The sequence below is a fragment of the Salarias fasciatus genome, chromosome 1 (assembly GCF_902148845.1).
Source record: "Salarias fasciatus chromosome 1, fSalaFa1.1, whole genome shotgun sequence".
Lineage (NCBI taxonomy): Eukaryota > Metazoa > Chordata > Actinopteri > Blenniiformes > Blenniidae > Salarias > Salarias fasciatus.
This window is the reverse complement of record NC_043745.1, coordinates 36,561,995-36,576,187: the sequence shown is the minus strand read 5'-3', so window position 1 is coordinate 36,576,187 and position 14,193 is coordinate 36,561,995. Positions and strand designations below refer to the sequence as shown.

The following is a 14,193-nucleotide window of genomic DNA, read 5'->3' as shown; positions in this document are numbered from 1 at the left end:
TGTGGCGTTTCTGTGTTCACGTCTAAATATGTTTTGTCTCTGACTGTGGTGTTTACACTACAATGGTGCTCGAAGCCACTGAAAACCATTTTTCACAAAGGCTATCTCTCTATTTTGTTGGTAGAAATGCTGCGCCTGCTCTATACACGGTGCAGATAGCCTGCTGTTCTCTGTGGAAGTGTTTGTGTGGTTTCATTACAACAAACAGCAGCACCCACTAGTGGCGCAGCATGAAAACGACATTTCTTCCGCGCAAACACAAAACATTTCTGAAACGGAAACACCAGCACGATGCATCTGTACTTTAAATCTTGTTGTGCATGTGGGATTTCATATTGCTCCGCTGGTGGCCGGTTCAGTTCACTGCTGACTGAATGAAAGCTCTCTCTCGCCCCTTGGTGGTTGGCGGACTGTTTGATTTGACACACAGCATCGCTCACATTTTCGAATGGTGATATCTCTGATTATTTAGGTTATTTCGTGACGAAGGCCAAAACTGTGGTTATTTTTTTTTTTTTTTTTTTTTTTTTTCCCTTGTCCTGTTCGGTAGCTGGGGCGTGCAATATTGTATGATTGTAGCCTTTTACTATCCGAACAGATTTTAATATTAGCAGCAGGATGAGACTGAGTCTCCTCCTGCTGCTGCCTTTATTTAAAGCTGGCATCCGGCATGGCTACCGGACAGGACCGGGACGGAAACGCTCAGAGAGCAGGGACAGAAAGAGAGAAAGATAAAGAGAGGAAGAACGGAAGGGGGGGGGGGGGGGGGGGGGGGGGGGCGCACAACCTATGTACAAAGTCACAATACAAAACAGTGTTGTCGACGCACCACACGCAACCTAGAACAATCCCAAACTCCCAATCTAGACAACACCAAAACAGAGCCGACAACCAACACAGAAAATTACAGAACCATACATACATTTTTTTTTTTTCCCCCTTTTTTTCCAAACCATATTAGTGAACAGACCAGGCCACAAAAATAAAAGGAGGTGTAGGGGAGGAGGGAAATGCAAGGACACCACAAACCGTATTTTTTTTTTTTTTTTTTTTTTTTTGAATATAGCTAGTCGTAACTAGTAGTAAACTCGGGGCGTGCATCAAGAGAGGTCTGCTACAGATCACCATTAGTCTAACCACCACAAGAAGACAAGGTAACCCAGTATGTAAAGAGTGATTAAAGATCAACGTGATCATGTGAATATTATGGTGACAGTGATGGTGATAGTGATCATGCATATATGACCTCTGACCTCTGAGAAGGCCAGAAGTAGGCCAGAGAGGCCCTCAGAGCCCAGACAGCCGGCGGACATCACAGAGCCCGGATCCAAGCCGCCCCCCCAGGCAGACGCCCACGCTCCAGTCCAGAAACGGGGCAGAGGAAAGCCCCGGCCGGGGACCCCGGCAGTCCCGGGGCCCGGGCCCCGCGGAGCCACTACCGGCAGGAGCCGGTCCACCCCGGGCGCCGGACGCCCGGGGCGGGCAGGGCCGAGAGCCCAAGGCCCAAGAGCCCAGGAGCCAACCCCCCACCCAGGCGAAGGGCTATGACCCACCCGGGAGAACCAGCCCACACGGGCGGCTACCCGCCCCGGGCCAGTACACCCCCCAGCGCTCCGGCCACGCACCCCGAGATCCAGGGCATCACCCCCACCCCCCCCCCACTCCACCCAACCCACCCCACCGCACCCCACCCCCCACCCCACGACCCCCACCCGGAACCCACCCCCCCGCCCGGCCCACCCCTCCCACCCCCTGTCCTCTCCCGCCTCACTCCCCCCCGCCCCAACCCAACACTCATACCCACTCACTCATACTGACACACACACACACAACCACTCATCCCTAAACCAAACGCACACACACACACACTCACATTCCAACACACTCACACCCTCTCACGCACACGCACACGCTAACAAGCACGCGCACGCACACGCACATACACACACACACACACACACACACACACACACACACACACACACACACACACACAGACACAGACACACAGACACACAGACACACAGACACACACACACGCACACACGCACACACGCACACACACACACACACACACACACACACACACACACAGTCCATCCTACCCCAAACACACTCACATTCCCGCGTCATCCAACTGTCACAAAACTGTGGTTATGAATGAGAAAAGAAGAAAGACTGAAAGACAGGCGCTGCATTAGAACTCTCAATAAGCTAATCTTTCAGCCCATTCCCCAGATCGATCGCACACACTGAGATACACAGACTTTTAATGAGTGTGTCCAGTGTGAGCGTATATCAGAATTTATAAAATGAAAAAAAAAAAAAACATGTTCAAACCAACTTACTCTGTTACAAATGGACAAACTTTTAATTGAGTAATGTTTGCAATTACCTGTAGCAATAGTTTTGCAGCTTCATCTCTTCCTGTCACTCTGAAGCAATTACAAGTTTAGTTTGTAGCCTTTTCCCTTTGAACATAAATAACTTTGTGGGTTGAAAGCAGGGAGGGGCGGAACAATGTTCCTCCTGTTGATTTATTTGAAAATTTATAGCCTTCTTGGGGAATTGAAGGCAGTGACCTCCAGCTACCTGCGTTTAAGAAGAACCAAGCAGCTATTTGCTCCCTGAGGATCTCCGAGTCTACTAGACCTGATCGCAGCTCTTCAGAAATAATCATGAACACAGCGCACAGCGCAGTATCTAAGAGAGGGAAGGATGAAATATGATTACACATTATCTCAAAGTATAAAGTTACCCAACCATATATTATCACTGTTTTGATCTTTTCCGATTGCGAGGAATATTCTGGCGGCGTATAGAGTGACCCACAACTTTAATCAGGCCCTCTTCATCGCCTTTGTACTCTTTCCAAGTCGTCCCTGAAGTGTTCTAATCAGACAGTCTGTGCAGTCAAATGAGCCATCATCGTCTCAGGGTTTGAATATGCGATGATGGCTTGGATAAGCTCAGCTGATGTAATGTCGGGGAACGTTCGACTCGAGGATTTATGGAAGGAAGCCTGTAATTTTCTTGCGTCTCGGTAGAAACTCCAGAATGAGCTCAGTGTTCAGGTCAGGCTCTTCGTGAGCTTCCAAGCACCAAATTTGCAATTACAATACAGGTCAGTTCAGTTACAGACTTTTTTTTTTCAATACAGTACAGTTATTTTCGTAAACAAACTCATATTTTTGGAGTTAAAATGGTGAAAAGTTAAAATGCTCAAAACATATGAAAGTTATATTCTTTCATTCTTTCCCGTTTTCCACCTTGATGATGGAACGTTCACAGTAGTGTTGGAGTTGTTGGGATAACGTACATTTTCTTGTGGTCAACAGATGCTAACAGCTTTAAATCTGAAGTCTTGTCTGAGCATGATCATGAGTTTTGGAGGAATTAAAGCTTATTAAAGGGTTTAAATACTAAATTAGGACTCAAACTTTCCTTCATCTGACACACCAATAATCAGCGTGTCAATCAAGTAAAGGGTAGTATTAAAAGGTTAGCGTGGTACAGCAACCTAATGGTTGTTGGTTTGATTCCCCATCTCGCCATGTCCATGTGTCCTTGAGCAAGACACTGGACCCCAAACTACTGCCGGTGGATGGATTGACACACGGCAGATACCTCCACTGGTGTGTGTGTGTAAATGGGTGAGTGTGATAAACTGTATAAAGCACTTTGTGCTGTGCTCAAGCAGTATAAAAGTAATTAAGTATAGTTCATAAAATACACGTTGAACTAGTTATATGCTTTTTTATATGTATGTATATTGAGAGGTGAGGTTTTTTTTGTGCAGATTTATATATTAATTAAATATAGAAATATTCACAAAGGGTTTTATATTCAAACTGAATAATCTGCTTCATATCAAGCTGTGCTGTTGAGCTATTTCTCTAACAATACATGATCCATTTAAATTTTTAAGTGCACCCACCTAAAGATAATTCAACCCATCAGTCTTTCACTAAAGCATCAGATCCACTGAAGATGACTTTGAAACTGTTTGGGAAAAAGTTTGGTGAGACTCACTTTTGTGTACAGTAATAAACTGAAAGGTTTTTCCACCATTTAGGCTGCAATCAATGAAACATCGAGCAGACGAAATTTAAAATGTGTGCAGGAGGTTAATATGCATATAAGGGTTATCCATTTAGACACATCAATATCTCGGTGTGAGCTGGGATTACTAATATAAAGTGCTCTGCTATTACGCTGCTGCTTGCCAGTCTATATCTTTGCTTCTTACCTGGAGGGGCAAAGTTGCTCTGTCATTCAGACCCCTGTTTGTAACATCTGGAGCACTGATCAAACAAGCCTCAGCTGCCTTTGGCTAGGTCAAGCCCCACTTTTTTTTTTTTTTCTATTTCATCCTCAGGAAAATTGCATCACTGCACCGAGGTTTCCTCTATCAAGCTGTCTTCATCATCATTGAGCCGTATGGTGTAGTGAAAATGTTCCATTATTCCACACACTGTCACCGGGAGACAGGAAGAGCTTCACCAACTGCATGACTGCATAACAATAAAACCCACAATTGCACAGAATCAGCTGCTTCAACTTGAGCATGTCATCACAGTGCCCCGAGGAGCCGCTGCCCTGGAAGATCCTGCATGGCTAAATTACAGCGCGAGCGTCGGTCAGCGGGAAGGCATGAAGTGGCAGTTCAAAGCTCGGCTCAAAGCTTGGCTGAGGATGTGAACCCGGTGGAGGCTGCTGACCAAAACAACTGGCAGCAGAGCCGGAGCGAGGACGAGAGGGGGAAGCGACAAGCAAAAAAGACACAGATGGAATGCAGTCCAATCTGCTCCGACGACAACCTGAGCCCCTCAGATTGCACCGTGCGGCCATCAAAGGGAGACTGCTGGAGACAAGCTGGACTGAGATTCACAGGGCAGCTGAAACCCAAGCAACACTGTTTGTGACAGTGCATGAGAGAGGAAGAGCCATACCAAACCATGAGCTAGTATTGTGTGAGTGTCTCACCCAAGTAGCACCAACAAAATATTGTTGAACTTCTTAGTAGAACTTGAAGCAATCAGATCAATGTAAACACTCAACATATTACACTTTGTTAACAGAGCTGGATTAGAAGAACACACAATCAATCTGAATTCCACTCAGAGCAGGGGTGTCAAACATAAGGCTCGTGGACCAAAAGCGGCCCACAAGAGGCTCCAATCCGGTCTGCCAAACCACCATGCAAAGACATAGACCAAGACCAAGGGATATTTATGCATCATGCTGCCTTGAAAGCCAGCTCACTGTCACTGGCCTCAAAGCCAAGTTGTCAGTGTTTAGTTTATTAAATCGTGCATTATACCAGAGTTTCAGCAGTTTTTAGGACATTTCACTGTATTCTGCACCAAAAAGTATCACTAAAATCCTGTTAAGTTTGGACTGATTTTTCATCGCATATTCCACAACAAGGAAACATGTAAACTTAAAGGTTATTATGGGATTATTTTACCAGTCCAGTTAGGCTGCGTGGCTTCAGAAGTTAAACATGTTTGACAACCCTGACTGAGAGTCAGTGATACGAGTTTGAAAACAGTTCATCACAATATGATTAAAAGTCTTACCTCTTCAGCATAGGCGTCACATAACTTGTTTCCCGAGAGCAGTTTGTTTTTTAAACTCTTGTTCTGGGTAGAAAAAAAAAAAAAAAAACAGAACATAAACAAGTGATGACATTTCTGTCTGCACTGCATGTTCTCTTAACATTTTTATATTAAAAGCACTCTTGACTCAATATCTCCAGCAGGAGGCTAAGTAGGAGCTCTGGCAGCGAGCGCTCGGTTGCGTCATTCCAGACAGGTCTGAGGAGCGGCCAGGAGTGGCCTGTCTGAGACTCTGAGGGGACACTCAGGCTCACGGGCATCTTAAAGGTCAAAACAGCAGCTCGGGGCCAGACCCCTATTGAACTTTAAAACGGGATCACTAAAGCCTCAAAGTCATTTGGATGGCTGTCAGTGGAGAGATGCCAGGGCACGGTCCATAGGCTTTCATTACTGGGTGCCAGTTTGCCTCATTGTTACAACCTCAGCCCATGTTAGTGACTTGACAGCTTCACTCTTACATTTGTTCACATGATTAGTTGTTCAATGGATTCTGGCTTAGAAATGAATCCTGTCTTCCCCATCCTTGATTTAAAGCTGCATATTAACCTCAAGTATCAATATTGCTTCGGTTTCCTGTTGTATGAAAGACAGGCAAGAATATATACAGTGTATATCGCATAATCTGAGAGAACAGAACAAAGCACATTTTAAACACTCATGCAACGAGTACACACTCCAAGATCATGTCGAGCATGTATTTCTCCTGATAATTACAATATTTTGGTTGACATCCTCTATAAAGCATGCTAAGTCCCTGTTTCTCTGACAATGTGCCAAGTAAAAACAAACAACAAAACACTAATAAGCACACGGACCTTTGAATGGACAGACGACTTTGCTGATTTGCCAATTTGGTGACTCTCAACAACAGTGGTGCGAAAAAGTATTTGCCCCCTTCCTGATTTCTTATTTTTTTTGTACGTTTATCACACCAAAATGTTTCAGATCATCAAACAAATTTAAAATATAAGACAAAGACAAAAACACATTTCTTAAATGAAGGATTTTATTATCAAAGCCTGTTTGCACTTCCATTTCAAACACTTTAAAGTTGCTAATTTTTGTTGCATCTCATAGTAGATCAGAATCTACATTCCAACACTTCCATTTCAACTCTTTTATTTTTTTTTAATTATACTCAGTTCAAAATATTTAATTTTCCTGAAATTGCTACCTTTCAGCAAATCTTAAACTTATTTAATTGTGCGATTTTGAAAACCATACACCTGCAGTTTAGGTAAGATACAAACATTTTGGAAGGGTTTTAGCCTCTTGTGTGTTCTATGGGAAAAAGCAGGAAAACTCTTCCTCTGAGGATTGAGTCAAAGTAAAATGTGATACTGCGTTTAATAGAAAATGACACAGCCACAAGAGAGGGAGTACCGACAGAGGAGAATGGAGCCTGACAGCGATAACAGCATTAAGGCAGAAGGGGAATTTCCCTTTTTAATTGACAATGATCTGTTAGTCAGATTGGTCCTAAAGCAACTTAATGCCAAACCCAAAGTACCAACCCTGAGCTTCAGATGGCCCAATCAAACGGCACAATCAACCATGACAAAAGCTCCACTTGGGCCTGCAAGATCAGGAATTGGACTGTTTCCAGCCTCCGCAGTCTGCGGGGAAAGTCTTTGAGAAAGATACCACTGTGATTTCAAACAGGACTGACAGCCTCGGAAACAGCAATGCAGTGCAGAGGAGAAGGCTGCATTATGAGAGTGAATGAAACCCTTTGGTCCAGTGCCACAGGATAACAAAAAAAAAAAAAAAAAAAAAAAAAAATCACACCATGAAACTTAATGCATACCAAAATATAAACAAAATATGAAACTGAGCTAATCAGCTAATCTTACTGAGTTAGTCCTCTTGGGGAAATCCTTTTTTTTTTCTTTTAAATAAATGATGCACCCTTTTTCTGGGATGCGGTGGGAAGCCACATTGCAGGTATTGCTCAAGGAGCCATAGTCAGGAGCCTGTCAGCTGTGGGATTCAACCCTGTGTACTCCCAATTCCAAATCCACTTCTGTAACTTCCTGGTCATCATTGCTCTATAAAATCACTTGATGTGGCTGCGATGCAAGGTGCTCTATCCATCCAATGGGAGCAGTTTGGGGCTTGGTGTCTTGCTAAAGGACACTTCCATGTATGGACAATGGGGGATCAAACCTGGAACCCGATTGAGAGATGACCACTTTACCAACTGAAGAGGGGAATCAAAAAACTGGACCATATTCTTGTTGTTCCGCTCCACAAAACTAATTTTTCTCTCTATTCATGTCTATACGTCGCTTTCACTGCTCATCAAGACTCAAGCTTACAGCCTGTTTTGCTTCTCTTATGAAATTCAACTGAATCTGCAAAAATAAAGACGAGCAAATGGGTTTCTTGGATGTGTTTTTTTCCTCTGGTTTTTGTTTGATAAGGCATTCAGAGTCTCAAAAGAAACATGAAGATGTTAATGAAAAGAGACGCAGAGCGTTCTAAAAGTATTGAGGAAACAGAAAGGCTCAAATTATCCTAATGACTACAGAGACTTGAAAGGCCTCCTTTATCGTTGGAAACTGACAGAAAATTGCGGGTATTGTTTCGTACTTAACCGAGGACTGTTGGTTTTATCTAAACAAACTAATTCTATAGAAGACGTCTTCATCATAATGGCTAAGGTAGATTTATTGTCCCTCTTCCTTGACTTAACACCACATTTAAAATTCCTAATGAGTTTATCAATGAGCCAATTACCTGTAGCTGAGGGTCTATTCTTCAAACCCATTCAGCAGAACTCAAGTGAGAGCGATGAATATTCATTCAGTGGCTTTAATTCAGGAAAACCAAACTTCGGTGACCGGATACTTAGTGCTACATAAACAAGCGCATGCAGCAGCGGCTGCTTTTCCACACTTGTTTGGGTTTGAGCGGATTATGGTGTGTGGGCTTAGAGTGCGATCTAACAGACTTTGAAACAGCGTGATGTTGGGTGCCAGGAGGGTGGTCCTGAGCAAAGCCTACACTGTAACGTTCCTGGACTCTTTCTAAAGCAATAATCTACTGAATATACGATGAATAGAGCAGAAAACCTTATCACAGCGCTTTCTCAGTGGGGGGGCCGCCCAGGGGAGATCAGCATGAGATGGGATGACGGCTGACCGGGGCCACGGGCCGGCCATGAGCATCACACACACAATGCATTTCATGAAAATACAAGTCTGGAACAGATAGGATATAAGGCTTTATCACAGAGAGATGTTTTCTTATCGTTAATGGCTCGGTATGAAATGAACACCTGTCAGTCTGAACGTCAGATCGGGCGCCTGTCAGTGCATGTTTGGCCTCAGAGCGATCAGAGCAATTTGTTTTCATTGTCGTTTGCTGTAGGTGTTTTTGAAACAAACAATAATGGCTTAGAGTCTGAGCATTACGTAAATATAGCTAGCACATTAAATTAATTCATGGGGGAGATAATACATTTGGTGATTATGTTGATGCGCCTTGATGACAGATTTACAGCGTGATGAAGACGATTGCTCGATGTGATCAGCCGATGAACTGACTGTGAACCACAGAATGAGTTTTGACAAGAGGAACACATTTTATATCAAGATATGAAGTCAGATATTAAATATTTACCCTTCCTTACAATCATTGTTTCGCTGTCTCATTAAAGTGGTTGATTCGAGTTTATATCTAGGCATGTAATAGAGCCACAAGCATCACAATGTTAGATTGTCTGTTCCCCCAAACAAAAATATCCAACAGTGTCTTCATGAGAAACTGGAAGAAAGAAAATGAGCAAACTGGGAGTTTCTGAATGGGTAAGCGGGATGATTCACAGAGCTCCCAGAAAATCTCTAAACATGCCAGCATTTTTGGTTAATTGTACACACTTTGTTAACAGTTAATTTAATTCAACTTTATTTTCCTGGTTTTTCTCAGTGTCATGAATTACAACACTCCCTCCTCACTGCAGTGAGTCAGTGATCGCATCACTTTTGCATTTTCATTACAGAAAAGCTGACACGGCAACATTTTGAAAAAGATGTCTATTTACACGGCAACGGCAGAAACACAGAAAACAATAAAGTTTGCCACCCGCTAATGGCCCAACATGCTAACTCTGACTGCGGTTCAGGTGTTTTACATGACAACTCGGAGAAACTGAAAATACAACTTCATGAAAACACTCCAACACCGTCTCCATGTCGACGAACGAAAACGCAACTTCTATGAAATGCTGCTGCTGCACTTTCGCATAACGGCGATAGGAAATAGTTCCTCTGTACGCGAACAAGAACAAAAATGGTGACTTCCAGAGCGTCATGACTCCCAGTCCACATTCTCCTGGGTTCTGATGGATTTATAGAGTCACCGTAGCAGTAATTCAGCTTGGTCACCTGTCATATGAACGTCTGAGTATTTTGATAATGTTTATAATCTAATGTTCTCTCCAAGCGCGTGTGTGTGTGTGTGTGTGTGTGTGTGTGTGTGTGTGTGTGTGTGTGTGTGCGTGTGTTTACATTACAAAAACAAATGAAAGCGCCGATGCATTTTCAATATTTCTTTTGTTCCTGCATAAATGGACATTTTTCAAAACTTTTTAGAAATGAAAACACAAAAACAATCCATTTCCACTCAAAGCATCTTGTGAAGGGAGCCTTAATGAACAATACCAGGATGCCATAATCTCATCACCAAGCAGAATCTGCTCTTTAAATAACTTATAGATATGAGTACATCTTGTGCCATCAGGTGCTGGAAGGTGGAAAAAGACACAGAATCCGTGCAATTTCAAAGATCAACACCACAGTGTCCCCTTTAATAATTACTCTAAATGAAGAAAAAGCGAGAATATCAGAGCAGTCCTTTAATTCTCAGTCAAAGCACCGATCTCGTTGCGCCTTGATAGGAATGACGATTTGCATTATACATGGTTTTCAGAAAATATTCATCCTTAACAGGGAGGAAAAAGGCTAAATTTCAAATACACAATGCATACTGGGCATTATGTGATTTCTGTGCTACTCACAGAGTACAGAGTTATGTACAGTACAACACATTCAGAACATGCACAAAGCGCCAAGCTGATGTAGCAGCTGCTCATCCTGCCGCCCCTACAGAGGGACCACCTTTCTGGGACATGCACAACTGGCAGCCATCACATCATATGACGTACTTTACCTCCAGGACATACTCAGGGTGGAAATAAGATTCTCTTGAGCTTATGTGTCACAGTGAATTATGCAAAATGAGATACGCTGAGCTGCATATGTTGTAATGTGTTATTCCCAGTGCACTGCCACTCTGTGGCCCCCGAAAAAGCAGCAGTCTTTCATTTACATGTTGCTCACATTTTCCACTCAGAAAAAGCTCACAGCACACAATTTGGGATTGATTGTAGAGCTGCATTGCAAGGCAGCACAGTAGTGGTTAACCTGCTCACCTCACAGTGAAAATATCCCTGGCTGGATGTCTTATCTGTGCAGTCTGCATGTTCTTTAAATGAGCATTATGGTTACTCCAGATTCCTCCACAATAAAACATACATTAATTCCCGACTCGAGATTGTCTTAATGTGTCAATGTGAGTCTGTGTGCTTGTGTGGGTGTTTGCACTGTGGACTGGGGAGCTGTCCGGAGAGTGCCCTGCCTTCACACATATGGCCTCAAGCAACTGGAATGCACTGTCAGTGCACATGCATCTTATGAAGAATAACACCAGGAGTGATGTCAGTCACTGTCTGGAGTATTCAAATGAGGGTTTTCACATGAGAGTTATCTGTTTGAAACGGTAGCTACAACAACAAATCACCATCAGCAGGGTAAAACTGATGTTTTTCGACAGTCTGTGCGAGGGGTGTAAAATACAGTGTCGTCTTGCGTGTGCTACTCATAGAAAGAAAAAAAAAATGTTCCAAAAAGGTTTTCTTTGGAATTTTTTACAATTTGCTTGGTGGTTTGGAATGCTGCTGGAGTTTGGTTTTGGCCCATGGATTTTATGTTTGACACTTCTGGTCTTTGTTGGATGGTGAAGTTGGACATGTTGGTAATTACCAGATGTATTGGAGTTTTTACAGCAAATAAATCAGAATTTGGCCAACAAACCCAAGCAAAAATAAACATCTGAACCAGAAATACAAAAAATAAATAAATAAATAAAAGAAGTATAACACAATAAATATGTTCTAAAGTCCGTACATAAAAGTCATTACAGGTCAGGTTAGGAAATGCTCTTTACCTTATGTGGCTCAAATTAAACACAACCAGTTTGCAACGACAAATAATACACACATTTTCAGATGTGAACAAAATCACATTGCTTATTGTACAATAATAAGTATCAAACTTCTCCCAGTATTTTGCAAAATCTGAAAAACGGTAAATCAGCGTTCACGTGTACATGCAACATGTCTGCCATTGTGTAACCTGTAAGTAGTCTACTTCCATAGTCAGCTTAGTTTGGCTGCAGCACTGTGTGACCTTAAGTTGGATAAAAGATGGATGAACGTATTCCTTCACTGGGTAGAAGTCCAGAAAAAAGCAGCAATTGGTCCATTCTTATGATATTGTGGGGCTCAGTTAGTAAAGTGTGTCCTCTTCAGATCCCAAGGCAGTTTGATCCTTCATGTTGCATATGTTATAGTGTTCTGAACAGCCCGCGCGAGCACCTTGCACCGCAGCCTTCACCGCTGGTGTGTGAGAATGTGACCTTCGCACACGTCCACTTACCATTCAAATGAACAGAAAATGTCTCATATGATTGCAGGGCTAACAAGTGATCACTCCAAAGTTATACAAAACTGGGTCGCGAAGAAAGATAAGCAATCAGGAACTATCTAACAGACGTCAGCCTGTCTGAGTCAACGCAGATAAGCAAAGTTATTTTCGCACATTATATAAAGTGCTGACATTCTCGGACAGCCTCCGAGTGTTGATATTTGCTGTCCATCTGGGTCAACTTTCACACTACTCACCACCCCTCAGTGCAGGATCCTTTTAGCCTTTGAGTGTGAAGAGCCACAAACCAACTCTTGTGGAAACACATTTCTTAATTTCATCCCAGTCAGGTTGTGCTACACCACGAGCAGCGAGTGTGGCGCGCATGACAAACTCTGCCCTATTTCTTATTTATGTAGCAAACACCCCCGCGCAGCTCGTTCCCTCAGCGCCTACAAAGGTAAATAAACTATCAAAAGTGCAATGCATTTAGTGGTGACATTTTTATTTGCCGTTGGTACAGTCATGCTGGCTTTCTGCGTGCAAGTTGCCAAACGCGACTCATGAGTTGTACAAGAGAAGCACTGTTGTCACAACATATTTCAGCTCAAAAGGTCAATAAGATTCATTGCAGTGACAAACCAAGCCAAAGCGACAAGACGTTTCTGTTGCATTGCCGCGTTGGAGATTGCGTGCCGTGAAAATATGGCGTTCTCATTGATGTGCATTAGAAGCCACCGTGAACTCTGCAATAACCCCTGACTCCAACGAGAGAAAACGCTGGACATCAAACGCTCCTTCGCAGTTTAACCTACGCATTCACCCAGATTATATCAGAGTGTTGAAGCCTTGACTTTTATGTTGAATTGGAATTATTTACAATGCATGTTACTAACATGCCTAAATCAGTGAGATTCATGCTTTTGCGCACACAATCAAAGCAAAAAAGAAATATTTCCTCTTTTTATCATTTTTAATGAACCTGGTAATACTTGACATCTTAAAGAGATAATCAGTCTTATTCACTTCACATCAGTGTTTGATTACTGAATATATTTTAATCAATCAATTAAACCACATTTTCTGATTATAATTTAGACTCATCACAATTCAGAGCAGTTGTGATCTGCTCAGCTGTTAGTGCCAATAAACTTCTGAAACCTGTGCATTTTGCAAGTTACAACTTTCAGACACTGTTTTCAATACAAAGTTTTGTTGGTTGGCAGAAGTATGAATGATGTCTGATGATAAAAAGTTGATGCTTTTGCTTTCTAGGCTTCACATCCAACACACCTTCAAAGACATGAAGGATGAATGATATGGGAATAACATCATCGTGGTTTATTTAAAAGTTTCTCTGTTTTTCAGGTAACAAGAAAGTCTTTTGTTTTTCATTCCCATTCATGTGTCCCATGCGGGTCTGATGGGCTCTCGTGGTTTAATTTCTGAAAGCAAAAAAAAAACGTTCACTTGGAAAGTATTCTTTCATCAAAGAATTAGGAATAATTATGCACAAAAGCCTTTTAAACATCATTTCTTCAAAGTATTGTTGTTGTTGTCAATGTCAGAATTCTGCATATGTTGTAGGAAAGAAAAAAGCTCCAAAAACCTGCAGCACAGCGTGGAAAAACATCAGAATTGAAATGTTCAGTCATTGAACTGGAAAAGCCAAACAATGCAGCGAATATATTCTGTTTAACCTGTCGACTCCGACAGTTTGGAAACAATCTATGATGAATGGGCTTTCAAAAAATGGCTTTGATCAAGCAAGAAAGCAAAGAAGTGTTTTTTTAAGTCATAGGATTTTTGAAATATTGATAATAAAAATAATGGTATTAAACAACGGAAAAAAAATATACCCTTTA

At 42.3% G+C, this 14,193-nt stretch overlaps 1 protein-coding gene across 2 annotated transcripts in view; it reads right to left on the bottom strand.

Moving 5' to 3' along the window:
* The window catches only part of luzp2 (leucine zipper protein 2), a 207,912-nt gene that overhangs the window by 44,544 nt on the left and 149,175 nt on the right, over positions 1–14,193 (bottom strand). For both annotated transcript variants that reach the window (XM_030092522.1, XM_030092532.1), the window contains exon 6: positions 5,583–5,645. In XM_030092522.1, the coding sequence (XP_029948382.1) occupies positions 5,583–5,645 (63 nt within the window). The remainder of the gene's footprint in view (positions 1–5,582; positions 5,646–14,193) is intronic.